At 41.5% G+C, this 13882-nt stretch overlaps 1 protein-coding gene across 8 annotated transcripts in view; it reads left to right on the forward strand.

Moving 5' to 3' along the window:
* Window positions 1-1302: 1302 nt before the first annotated feature.
* The window catches only part of LCORL (ligand dependent nuclear receptor corepressor like), a 167416-nt gene continuing 154836 nt past the window's right edge, over window positions 1303-13882 (forward strand). For 2 of the 8 annotated variants that reach the window (XM_034772420.1, XM_034772421.1), the window contains exon 1: window positions 1449-1631. In XM_034772420.1, coding sequence (XP_034628311.1) covers window positions 1478-1631 — 154 coding nt within the window. In that variant the 5' untranslated portion in view covers window positions 1449-1477. Of the gene's footprint in view, window positions 1632-13882 lie in introns of all 8 variants that reach the window. The other 6 variants (XM_034772414.1, XM_034772415.1, XM_034772418.1 and 3 more) reach the window with 6 other exon arrangements.

The following is a 13882-nucleotide window of genomic DNA, read 5'->3' on the forward strand; positions in this document are numbered from 1 at the left end:
TGCAGAGCCTCCCGGACCGGTGGCCAGGACCCTGGCAGTGTGAGTGCCACTGAAAATCAGCTTGCGTGCCGCCTTTGGCATCTCGGGCCATAGGTTGGGGGAGAACAGGATGGCCACTCCACCTGAAAAAGCAGTGAGGTGGCTGAAGTACACCCCCACTCCAGCTGCCAGCTGACTTTGGTGGCTGGGTCTGTGTGAGTCTTCTGCAGGAAGATCACAGAGTACTCCCTCTCGAAGGAAGGAGAGCACATGGCACCTGTGAAGACCCACCCTACAGCCCAGGGTGTTCAAGGTGATAAAGATGGTTGGCTTCATCGTGGGGACAGGGGAGGATCCTGGTGGGCAGGAGTGCTGCCAGCCCCCGTTGGGTCCTGCAGCAACCCTTGATCAACTCTGAAAGTGACCAGGGAGTCACGGAACTTGTGGGCCCACTGATAGGCCCCGGCATCCTGCCTGCCGGTCCCCCTACCCAGGGCCATCCCTAGCTATTTTGGTGCCCTATGCAGCCTCCCCCTGGGTGGGCTAGGAGAGGGAAATAGAAAAACTGCCTCCTGAGAGTTATCAACAGAGAAGGGAAACAGGACAACCCCGGGCGCAGCAGTAGCATGGGAAATGGAAGGGGTGGAGGTGGGATCGGGGCCAGGGGCAGGAATGGAATTGGGACTAGGGGCCTTGGCAGCTAGGCCATCGGGGTGTGCAACAGTTATCTGGGCATGGGGGTCAAAGGGATGGATGAGGGAAGAGGGCCCTCAACGATGCCAGGCTTGGGCGCTGTGGTGGGCTTGGCGCCTGCAGCCACAGCATTGGACAGGAAAGTGTCCTGGTCTGGAGCCCTAGGTTGCAGGGGGGGGTAGTCGCCCCACCTCAGAAAGGAGCGCAACCAAAGGTTTAGGGCCCAACCGCTCAGCACCAACCATAGTCACAATGGGCTCAGCAGCCTCAAGTGGGCAGACATCTGCGGCTGGGCAGATCCAGGGCCTTGATCTCCTTGAAGATATAGCAGAAGTCCCCACCTGCAACCACGGGATCCTCCCCGTCAGCAACTGAGGCGATGTCCACCTTGGTGCTGATGGGTGTGTGTGTGGAAGATGACAAAGGAGCGGGGGGGGAGAGCCTTCTGGGATTCGTAGTCCATGGGCAGGCAGGGGGCCCATTTTACATCCAGTTGCCAAAGCAGCCCAACAATTTGGACAAAGTTTTGACACATCCACAACTGGTCCAGACGCTTCTTCGGCCCCGCCCGGCCCCACCGAGAAGGATGGGAGGAGCCTTGACTGCTACTTGGTGTGAGGAGGCTTCGATCCGCCTCCCCACTTCGTCTGGACAGAGGAGGGGACACGTGTCAATCACCATCCCAAACCCGCCAGGCGGTGCGCGCTCCCCCTCCCGGATGCCGCTGAGGGGGAGGCGCGGGCACGCGCTCTTCTGGTGGCGCGCGCGCTCGTATGTAAATGAGCGGGCGTGAGGTCAGAGGCAGATGGAAAAGGAAACAGACAGAATGGCCGCCGCGGCTCCCGCTCCTCCTGCCGCTGCCTCCTGCCCTCAGTGCCGGAGCCCTCGCTGCACGGCGGAGCGCAGGGGAGTCCGCCGAGAACTCGACTCCTGGCGGCACCGCCTCATGCACTGTGTGGGTAAGAGAGGGGAGACTCCTCTGCCGCGGGAGAGCGGGGTCGGGGGAGGCGGGGACCGAGCTCGGGTCTCTACCGGGGGGAGGGTAACGCTGGTGGAGGAGCGGCTCAGGAGTCTTTCCCGGCGGGCGGAAGCGGCGCCCCAGGGTCTCTGCCCAGGAGATGGGGAAAGGTTTGCAGCCCCGGGTTTCTCCGCGCGGCGCGGGAGGAGAGCGGTACGAGTCCCGTTGGGGCCGAGCTCGGCGGGATGGGAAAGACAGGCTGGCCCTTTCTCGGTTCGGGTCCTTTTGTCTAGGCGCGTCTCCTCGCTTGTGCGAGGAGCGCCGGCTGCCCCCACCGGGGGGGGGGGGGAAGAATGGGATCCGGGTGTGTTTGCGCCTTTAAGAAGGAGCAGCTCCTGCACTGACGGTTGGGATTTGAAGTTTTCCCTCCCCCCTTGGAAGTTGTCATGGCGACGGCAGTTCTCCCCTCACTCCCCCCCCCCAGCCTGTCCTGAGGCTCTCGTGCAGTTCCCCTGTGTCATGTGACTCCCCGAGGGCCCAGGGGGAGGCAAGGCTGGGTGCCTTTCAAACTTCTTCGCGCTGACATCCCCACACGGGGGGAGAGCACCAGAGAGCCGCCCCCGCTTTAACACCCTATCTCGGCCTGTGGGGGAGCCTGTCGATGCTCAGCCACGCTGGGCTGCTGCTGGATGGATACCTGTGACTGGAGACCGCTCCTAGGTGCGGGAAGGGGATTTGTTCAGTCGCTTGGTGAATGTATGAGATAATAGGGAATGACTCTGTCTCCCTTCTGTCCCCTTCCTTATTTATTATATGAGCTATCATATTGATCGATCTCTGTAAATATATATATATTTTGGTAGTCGCCTGCTTGTTGGTGAATATTTAGGGATCGGTGGAAGGTGTTCATTTTTATTATCCATACTGAGATCTTGCTTGTCAGGGAGACAGGTAAAACAAATAGTCTTTAAATGGCATAGCAGATTCTTTACTCTCTTTGCATTGATCTCCCCAATGGGTGAGCCATGAAAACACACCTCGATGACTGAGATGATAGGCTTGAATTCACTGAGCATTTTTGTGTGTCTGAGACAAAGATTGAAGTCTGAATTAAATATCTGATATATACTTTATATGAAGACTGTCTTCTGCATTGCAAAGAATTGTCTCCATAACCTTGTAGCCCCCTGATTTAGGTTGTTTTAAAAGTAAATTGCAAATCATCCTGATCTGTTGGTGTTAGGTGAAAAATATTCTTTCAAGTGAAATATTTTTCTTTTGAAGGGTGTGTGTGGGGCTGTTTGCTTTCCCCCCCCCCCCGGGGGGGGGGAAAGTTATAGCTTTGGTTTTAGAAAACACCAAGTGTTTAAAAAAAAAAAAAAAACTTTTTTTTTTGTGTGTTTTTTTTTTTTTTTTTGTGGTAGGAAACTAAAACCCAGTGTCCTTAGGATTATAGTGTGAGTTGCAGTTCAGTGGGCTACTTAAATACGGTAATGGGGGGGGGAGGGAACTTGGGTATGTGTCACCCACCTGCTCAGACTTAATACATATCATCTTTAATTATATCAGATGGCCTAAATGCAAAATTATATCTTCATGACAGGATCCAATAGAAGGTGAAGGCTGGTGATAGGAAAACCTCACATGATAGTACACTCCTGTCCTAGCAAAATGAAGATAAAAACTTATGGGTTTTCTTTTTCTTTTTTTTTTTTTTTTTAATCTGTTTGTCAAGTTTGTTCTAATGTTCACCCAACTTCATGCAAAGTTGTTTGTGATTTTTAGAGCTTGTTGGTTCACTTTAATAAAAAAAAAATTTTTAGCAACAGGAATTGTGGTGGTTTTTTTTTTTTTTGTTTTTGTTTTTTTTTTAATTTTCAGTTCAATTTGATTACATGGATACAGAACAACCAAAACTCCTTTACTTTGTCAATACCTTACTTTTATCACTCCTTTTGTAATTTTTCCCTAGTCTTATCATAATTTTTTTTTTTTTTTCAGTACGGCATTCATTCCTGGTTTGTCCTCCTTATGCTGGTGCAGCAAATCCCAATCGTATTGTATTTAAAAGGCACTTTTGCCAGGCCCTTTATTTTAATGCTGTCGGTGTGCTGTGGTTCACTAAATCTAAAGCTAAAACCTAACTACTGAATTCCTAAATAGACTCCACCATGTTGTCACTTAGTGCTCTGTGTTTGCTTCTACGTTTGTCTCAGATTATAGATTTAGGGTAGAGATTCTTTGTTCTCTACGGTGCGGAACATACGGAACACACTGATCGTGAACTAATAGTAATTGTACGTATCCCTTTATAACTGCTGAGGAGGAAGTACATTGCTATAGGGTTAATGTTTAGTCACAATCCCTATCTCAGTTATGTACTCTTATACGGGCTTTTTGAGCAGTTCTTAGCTAGGAGAAAGCGTTAACAAAATGGCAGGAAAGTGGATGGGCAGGAGAATGGAAATAGTGTACATTCAGGCTTTTGCTACTTTTTGAAACCTCGTGGACTTTGGTTCAATAAACTATCTTGCCTAGTAGGTGAAACCATCAATTTGATAGTTGGAGTTTTCTTCAGGCAATGAAGACTTCTTCAGAGATTGAAAGGCTTAAATGCTGGTAAGAATGGGAAATAGTAACAAAATATGAAAGGGAGAACAAAACAGCTAGGTTAACTCATTCATATATGTCAAGTTATTGGTTGGTAATATGGAGGAGGAGGGAAATCTGGGTTCTTAAACAAATCTAGCAGTTCATTTCTAACTCTGAGATGGAACCACTTTGTTTCTGATATCTCACAATTTATTGATTACAAACTTGGTCACTAGCATCTCTTTGTAGGGTTTTTCATTTGAGGATCTCAAAGTGCTTTGCACAAGTTATTTCAGTGTTACATTATCTTTCTAAGATGGATAATCCTATACTAAAGGGATTTTATCTAACAGACCAAAGACTCAGTGCTGCCATCCTAGGTTATATTGAGTACTCTCATTAATTTCAACAAATGACTGCTTGCAGAATAAGGCACTGTTCAGTGCGAAGTTAGGGGACAGAATCAAACTCTTTTGTTTCTTTCATTAGTGAAAAGTTGAACATTTTATATGTGGTTTTTTTTTTTTTTTTTTTTTTTTTTTTTGGTATAGATATTTAAGAGTTTGAGAAACTGAAGAAGTGATGCAATTCTAAATGAAAATACCAGAACATTTAGAGTCTTGACTAACATTTCTCACCTTAAACTGGAGTGATTGAAAATCTAAATTGGTTTGGTAGCAGTTCTTGAAAGATGTAGACTCAGAAGAAATGTCTTTTCAACTGCGAAAGACATTCTGCATAGGCATATGTCAGAATGCTTGCAGAAAAGGTCTGTTATCTTTTTGAATAAAAACTTTAACATTCATTGATTTCCCAGTAGCATTCCATTAAGTTGAGGGGGTTTGATAATTTTTATAGCTTTATGAGCATGGAGCTATAAAACTGAGGTTTCACGCGCTATATTCTCCCCCCCCCCGCCCCTTTTTCTTTCTTTAAATGGATCTAATGCTAGCAGTACTAACTTAGTCAAGGGAAGTATGGCTCCTTTTAGCCTGGGAGGCATCCCTTTTTGGAGTCTCCATGGTACAGTGTTAACGGTCACTTTTACTTATCAATACATTAAATCCAATTATATGAAATTGTTAGGGGCACAGTTTTGATAGGGAACAGGCACCCACAGTTGTCAAACATTTTACTTAGAATTGCAGGTCTTTGTTACCTCTTGGGATTATTTCCCAGAAGAGCAAATGTGGGTAATTTAGTATGAATTTTTAAGAGTGGATTTCTAACATGCAGTTAAGTAGCTCTTAAAATAGCAGTGTGAATGACTTTTAGGGCCATACTTTAGGTTTCATTGAAGTTAAGGTTGACACTTTCCATTCTAAGACTCTGCTTTTAGTTGCTTACAACTTTGCCAAATAGCCATTGAGATTGAAATTTTCATGCTGGGTGTCTGTCTCAGGCTCAATTTTCTGGAAGTTTCAGCTAAAATAAGAAAGATTAAGGAGTTTTGTTTTGCCCTTGATAGTGTGTGGGGTTTGTGTCCTTTTTTGTTAGGTTGGTTGGTCTGTTCTTGCCATTTCTGTTAAGTTCTAGTGCTTCCATGTTTTGGAGCAGGGGCTTGACATTTGGCAGGTGAGTTGCCCTTGTGCCAGTCTCATTAGAGTGCACTCTCCTTCAGAACCTTGAATTTTAGCCAAATTTCTAGAATCTCAACATTCCTTTGCTGTTTAGCAGGTATAGATGCTAAAACCAATGAAGTGCATATGTCAGCCCTCCCTAGGGGCATGTCCACTTGGAGGATGATAACATTTTACATTTACTTGAGCTAATGGAGTTACTAGTGGTAGAGGTCTGCACTGTGGAGCTAAAGGCCCCAACCTTGCTGATGACCCATGTGGAGGTCAGTATGGTTCCACATGATGGAATTTCTGTTTCTTCAGTTTGCTTTTTTTAAAAAACAACAAAAAAAAAACCCCTAGGAAATTACATACTAAAGATGTTAAAAGAATGTTACATGAATAGCTTTAATTTTGAAAGTTCCTCACTTTTGAGTGCTTGACTTCAGTCTTAACTTTTTTTTAATATGTAGTTCTTGTATGTAATTTAATATAGGTTAAATAAAACCTCATATAAACAGAAGTATCTGCATATTTCCTTATTACAGTGGCAAAGTATTTTTATATTTGAACTGTCGCTGTAGCTTAGTGAATCCACCTAATCTGTTAGTGTTAGAATCAGAATGAAACTTCTTAAATCAGAGGGTCTCCAACATTTTCAAAGTATGGCCTACTTCTCCCCTCATTTGCGATGAGCTAGCTAGACCACCTCTCCTCCCAGTTTTTATCCCACAACATCCCTGAGACAATGATAGAAATTACTTATTTGGAAAAGTAATATTAGGAAAATATGCTCGTGTGTTCCTCTGAGGACAGTTAAACAATCTTTTAATCTTCTTCATTTTTTTGGTGGAAGAGGAAGCCTACTGTCTTTTTATTCTTCACACCATCCTCCTCTCCCATGAGTTCTATTTCCCACTGTTGGAATAAAGGGAGTAGTCAGCACCATTTGACTAGCCAGCCTTCTGCGGACCATCACTGGTTCGTGGTCCTCAGTTTGGCAACCCTGGTTAGTATGTACTCAACATTTTCAGTTTGGAAATCAAGAAAATAAAGCATAAATGGTGAAAATGTAACTAGACTTCTAAAATTTGAAAGGGAGATGATCTGTTTAAACAGCATCTGTATGTTTCTCTCAAAATATTACCTTTGTTAATAAAACTCTAAAGTTTAGATTTTAAAAAATTAATATCCCAATTTATTAACTTTCCCACTTACCTCAATTTAAATGATAAATACAGAATATTCACTTTCATTTTTTCTTGTCAATTTTATTTTCTGATAATTGTCATGCACAATGTTGTGATTGGTTTGTAAGCATTTATGTGTAGGATGTTCAAACATCAGATTCAAGGATTTGGGTTCTTTCTTTTTTTATATTCTTGAAAAGTTTTGGTGAAAAGATGAGTTTTGAATTTTGTCTTAATGAGGATCCATGATGGTTCTGGGGAAGATTATTCCATGACTGTGGGCTGGCTGTTGGAAGCGCTTTGTCTCTTGCTTCCATGTTGTCCTTGACAATGTGTGTCTCTTCAGTGCGTTTTGTCATGGTTGTTCTTTATCTCAATCAAAAGACTTTTCTGAAGTACAGCATTTTTGTGGTGTCGCCAACTTTCTAATTCCTTAGCACTCCTGTAAATTTTTTTTCATACACAGTTCCTTTCAACAGTGCAGAGTTATTTAAACCATTATTGTGATTTACTCAGAGCATGTGTAGACTACCATTGCATCCTGCCCCTAGTCACTCAGCTCTTGTGCAGTGCCAGTATGGACTGGAAATGCAAACCTTGCAGCTGCAGCAGTGTAATTAGTCCTCCCAGTGTAATTCCCTTGCTCTTGCTCACCCATTAGTGACAGCACTGAGCTACCAAAGCTATCTGTCCAGCCACTCACCAACAGCCTGTATGCAGGAAAGCACTCAATGTAGTATGTGGCTGCTCTGAACAATTTTCTTCCCTTTCCACTCCAGCCTTCAGAGCAGCAAAGGAGGATAGAAATAATAAAATGAAATAAAACTCCTGCATTTTAAAATATATTCACTTTCTTGTCTCCCCAAATTCATTTGAGAAACTCAAGAAAAAGAAATGGCTGGTTAGACAAGCATTACTCATACTCTGTTGGGGATTGCTACAACAGGCCAGTGTTGCCTCAGCATGATCTGCCACTCCTGAGATTTGAAAGAGGAAGAACAGAAAGGATCATTATTTGAAATATGCACAGGCAGGGGTATCGCTATACCCCCTCATATCCTCAAATAATTCTTCTGCCTCTCCGTGGTGCTCCAGGGTCTACTTGTCCCCCTCCCATCTCTCTCTCTCTCAAGAAGTGGTATGTTACGTGGTGCCCACACTGATATGGTTGGAAGGATGTCCTACCTTTGCACTTTTCTTGTCTGCTTCTAGAAAGAAATCCTTGCTTCAATTAGAAAACAATATAATTTTAAATTTCTAGATTTCTTTTACTATTGAATAAATGGAAGAGAATTAAAATCAGGTTCCTTGCCATTTTGAATGCTACCACCTCACACGTCCGTGCTCATCAAAATACATTGAGTCTCCACTCGTATCCAGTGTCTAATTGGCTGCGGCTACACTGGGAGCTTAGTGGCCTTCCTGCATGGAAACTGCCAGTGTGGGGGTATAGGAGACATAGCTCCTGCTGTTCACGAAGAAAGTTGGTTATGATCCTTATGCAGGACAGAACTGTTTGAAGCAGGCAATCAAACAGAGCAATGGTGTGAACAAGTGTAAATAATCATTATGCACCTGCTCCAAGGAACAATTAATAGACCATGCCATAACTGCAGGGAATGCTGTGTGTGGACCATTTGCACTCAAAACAGTATGACTTGTGTGGATGTACGCTGCCAGTAAACTCTCACTGGTACAAATTATAGTAGTTAAATTATATAGTGTAGATAAGGTTAGAGATCATCTTGTAAGTACTCTGTGCTTAGAAGCCTGTGGTTTTGTAACATTTGAACAGTTCATACTTGCATATTCCAGGAAACTAGTGGTAAAAATCTGGGCTAACATATATATTTTTTAACTTCCTTGCTGCTATCTTGTTAGGCCAGTATAACTATTAGTGTTTTTGTGGTGTAGCTTAATTCACTAGCAAATAAACTTTAATGCGGCATTAAGGTTGCCTGGTGCTATCTGATGCTTTTCCAGACGTTGAAGGGCAACTAAATGGAATCCTCTGAAAACCAGCAAGTAAGGAGTTAAGGTAATGTCTCCCATCACATCCCTACAAAATCTTAACTCTACCTCTCTGGAATTGGCAATATGTGCTCTGTCTAAACCAAACCTGTCCTATTCCTAACAAAATCTGCTATTTTCTGTGTTGTATTCTTATGTTCAATAAAATTCTGAACTATCATTCCTCTTCATACACTAACTGACCCTCTCTTTTAGGTGGAACTGTATTGATTCAGAGATCTATTGCAGCAAGTGGCCAGAGCTTGCACTGGTTTCTGAGAAGAGGTGCAGCTGCAGCTAGAGGAGTCAGAAATCCCTATTTTCTGGGCTGTGTAACATGGGAGGTCTGAATAGATGATCACAATGGCCCCCTTGCCTCTGAAATCTAGGAATATGTGAAAGAGTTCTAAGAATGATTAAAGTTTCAAGGCCTCTAGGAAAAACTCACTGTCACCTTCGGAGGCTGACCTTTCACTAGGTATGTCAAGAAGAAAGGAGAATGTAGTCACTTCATCATAGTCAAATACCCTTTCGCAGACTCTGAGACAACAAGAACGCCTCATCTGCATTGGTGTTCATACACTGCCATGCCCTCTTTGCTGCATTATTGCTGTGGGGAATTCTAGCCGCTTATTGGCACACAATGCACCAGTCAGGTAACAAAAGGTGATGTCCCAGACTACTGAACAGGTATTATCTGGCAAGTCTTGAGTGTTTGTGTGAAGTAGTTATCCTGTCTTTACTAATCCACACCTAAATTTGACCTTTAGGGCAGGGTGGATTTGATTTAAATAATTATTTAAATCACTAGTCAGGAAGACTCAATTTAATCATGGATTTCTACATACAAACATGCATTCTTGTTGGTTGTTAAACCTTAATATATTTCTTCACAACTCAGATGTAGGTTTCATTTTTAGACGGTACACACTATACATTTTTAAAGTGTTTTTTTTAAACTTTTCAGATTCATTTTCTGATATAGCTGTAAAACTAATGATTGTTGGGTTATTTCATTTACCAAAGATAATTGAAGCAGATATTTATGAAATCATTGGGAGGAGAACTATATCCAATTCAAAAAGTTAATCATTAATATTTGGAAGATTTTCTTGCCAGGCTGTATTAGGAGGAGAACATCACCAGACAGACATTTAAATTGTTTTATTTAACTAAAACAACAATGTTATGTATTCTGGATTTTTGTTTTTCTTCAACGGAAAACATAATATTTTTAACAAAACAAGCATGGATTTTTGAATTTGGTTAAACATTCAAGTTTTTAAAATCAGGTTTATTTTAATTGTTAACTAAAATAGTTAAATGAAATTTGTTTTTTTTTAAAAAAAAAAACAAATTAAATTGACTGTCATCCAGATCAACATGAGAAACTTAAAATATTGGCTTCTGCAGCTAACTCAGTCTTCACCTTCATTTTTGTTTGCTCGTAATCTGGAAAAGAAAATCAAAACAAGCTTTCCTGTGTTTTCAGGTCCCAAACAATTTCTCAACATGGAATGAATTCTTCCAAAGGAAGAAAATTATTCTTTCTATGGCGGCAGAATAAGCTACTGCAGCTAAAAGTGAGATGATCACTTCAACAGTCTCTGAATTCATGTGCTTAGGTGACTTCCACCAGTTCACTAGTGTGACTTCCTTTAAAACATCATCAGTAAACATATTTCTTGAATGGTTCACCCTTAGCTCTGAAGTTTATTATAGTTGGCATTATGGAGGGATGATTGCTGGATGTCCATCTCATAGCCAACTCCTCTTCAGCAGTTTGACCCTGATACCAAGTATTGAGAATATTTGCAAGAAAATGAGCTGGAGATAGTTAAATTACAAGCATTAAATAAAAATGAACAGGACAAGCACTGTCATTGCATATTTCTCTTTTTAAGATCTCACTCAGTTCCTTCCAAATTTCAACAGCATCAGCAATAAAACGGCTATTTCCCTGCATTTTGTTCAAGACTACCGAAATAGGCTTCAGGGTACTCCGCATGCGTTTAACATTTCTCTTAAGCCTAATGTTGAGAACTTTGGCTGTGACAGTGCCATCTATTTTTTCACAATTTTGTTCACAAACGGTCATTAGATTAGGCCAGTTCTTGCTAGTGCTCAAAACAGTCCACTACTGAGTTCCATCGCATGTCTTGTAGGAGAGTTAGCTTGGTTCCTCCTACTTTCTTCAGAGCAGCTGCTGCAAAGTGGTTGTTACGGAAGTATTTTGCAATTTCAACAACATTAGCCTTTATTTCTGGAACACTGAAGTCTTTAGCTAGGAGGTGCATCAAATGAGCACTGCAACTGTATGTTGTTAGCTTGGGACTCTTCTAAATTTCTTCTCATCTTGGATACATTTGCAGCATTGTCTGTGACCAAGCTGTGTACTAGACATTTGAATTTCTTCCCAGTTTGTTATAGCTTTTAGTGTTACTACTTGTAAGTATTCTGCTGTATGTGCCGATATGTCCTGATGTATCAATTCTTTTTGTGAAGAAGACATTCCCTTCTTCTGTTGTCACACAAGCACATAAAACAGGATCATTGTGGACATTGCTCCACCCATCAAGACTCAGGTTAACAATTTCACCCTCTAGACCTTTTGCACGCTGCTCAATTTCTTTCATATACTTTGTCCAGCAATTTGCCTGTGACATCTGCTCTTTTGGGTGGACTGTGTCTTGGTCTTAATTATTGAACCCTGTTAATGAAGTGTGGGTTCTCAATCATACAGAAAAAATAGTTGGTTGCATAAACAAAACGGGCAATCTCTTCTTCATTACCTCTTTTTGTAATCAGCTGGTTCTTCTCACAAACTTATCTATGGCTGTTTCTGGATGATTTTTTTTTTTCCTCCTTTTTGCTACAGGAGATATACTGTGGCTAATGTGACATACATGTTGTGACTGAAACACTAATTGGCAGATAACTCTGAAACTATAGAAAATAATGGTGATCTTGAAGGTGGATAGTCTTCAGAATCCTGTACATTGAGGATGGATTCTCCTAAACAAAATAAGTCAATGCAGTTATTTAATTATTGTTACCATACTGCTCATTTAGTATTGCTCATTGCATTCACTGACACTCAGTACTATTTTAAAAGGTGAAATTGTAAAAGGAAGATCTGCCTATTTCAGCTTTTTTTTTATCACAACTGCATCTAAAATGGTAGTACCATAGAGTAACAATTATTTTTTGCTCAAACATGAGAATTCAAGAATAGTCCAGAACGAAGACAGGCAGCCCTCAAAAAAGAAGTATGAAATAAAAGTTTACCAACCTGAAGATCCTGCATGTTCAAACATGTTCCTTTCATCATCTTCAACACAGCTTCCTCCTGAGAAGTAAAGCTTTTCATGATGTTGTTTCATTTGGGCAGCCAGGCCTTGCATTTCTTTGTTGCACTGTTTGCATTTTGCATGCATGCCTGTCTTCCCACAGGTAGAGGAACTTCATTAAAATATTCCCAAACTGGGTCTCTTTTTATGGCCTGCTGCCATTATAGGTTTTCCCTTCTAATGAGAATTGTATTGTAGATACCAAATCAATGAAGGCTACACTTAGACTTCTGGAATATGCTGCTCAAACAGTTTCACTTTTGTTTCTGCTGCCTGTCCCTCCTTTCTCACATTTATCTCCAGACTTCTTCTCCTTGTCCAGATCTATTCCACCCCCAACAATCATTCTATTCAGAATTCATTCATTCTGAAACTGCACTTTTAGAGCGAGGTAAGGGATTGACTGTGTACACAAATTTGCAGAGGGACAATAGGTTTGAGGTCTGTTATTTCACACCTCTGTATATTATTTATTTAAAAACTTTGTTGTTAACAAGCATGTTATCTCTGGATACAGAAATCCACAGTTTGAGAACTGCAAAACTAAACCTCTCTGATGGAATCTTCTAGACCGAGCACAGAGTCCCATTGGGTAGATAGAAAGATTAATTTAAATAATCTATACAGAAGCCCCTGGAACCCTGTAAAATTGGGTCCCTAATCCATGAACTACTGGAACTCATTTACAAAACTTTTCTTAAACATTACATGAATATATGGTCTCATACTATAGAATTATCCCTATTCCATGATGAGATCTCTGAGCTATAATGTCTTTATATAGCTTTGAGGAAAAAACCTATATCTATATCTATATCTATATATAATTAGAATTTTTTTAAATCCTTGATTTGTATCTACCCTGCTTTTTCAGACATTTGTCTGTGTGTTACTGAACTTCCCCAAGAGGCACACATCACTCATACTATTAGCAGAAAATCTCTGAATAGCTGAGCTCAGGAGCAGTCCAATAATATGCACTTTATGAGGGTCAGAGTCTTAGTTTTTTCCACTAGCTCTGCCCCACCAAAAACAAGCATCTGAACAATTTAAAAGCAAGTTGTTTCAGCTGCATCTCCTAAACTTGCACCACAAACTTTCCCAGCTACTGTTGCTCTATCGATTTTTATCCCCCACTTCTTCTCTCCAAGATAGTCTGTCCATGCACATGGATTTTTAGAACAATTTGAATATTAAAATCCCTTTGAGCAAATGACCCCAAATCTGCATGCATCATTAGCCATCCCCTGGGCCCCGATGATGCACAAACATCTAAGGTAATCCAATTATGTATGTAGATTTTAAACAGAAAGCTTGGCTGAACCTTGACTGCAGTGTGGCAGCAACCTTTCCCATAACACAAACTGTGGAGATCTAAAAAAATAGAAAGGTCAGGCTTTACATCAGGAGGAAGCAGGTACTTCTTGGGGGAGGGGTAGAGCTTTGGTAAATGAAATTTTTTTATTGTAAAATATCAGATGTGCAGTCTTTAAAAGATCATAAGCTCATGAACTGATAGCTTCCATGTCACTTAAAATCCTCAAAAGTAAC

The sequence above is a fragment of the Trachemys scripta genome, chromosome 5, assembly GCF_013100865.1.
Source record: "Trachemys scripta elegans isolate TJP31775 chromosome 5, CAS_Tse_1.0, whole genome shotgun sequence".
NCBI classification, from domain to species: Eukaryota; Metazoa; Chordata; order Testudines; family Emydidae; genus Trachemys; species Trachemys scripta.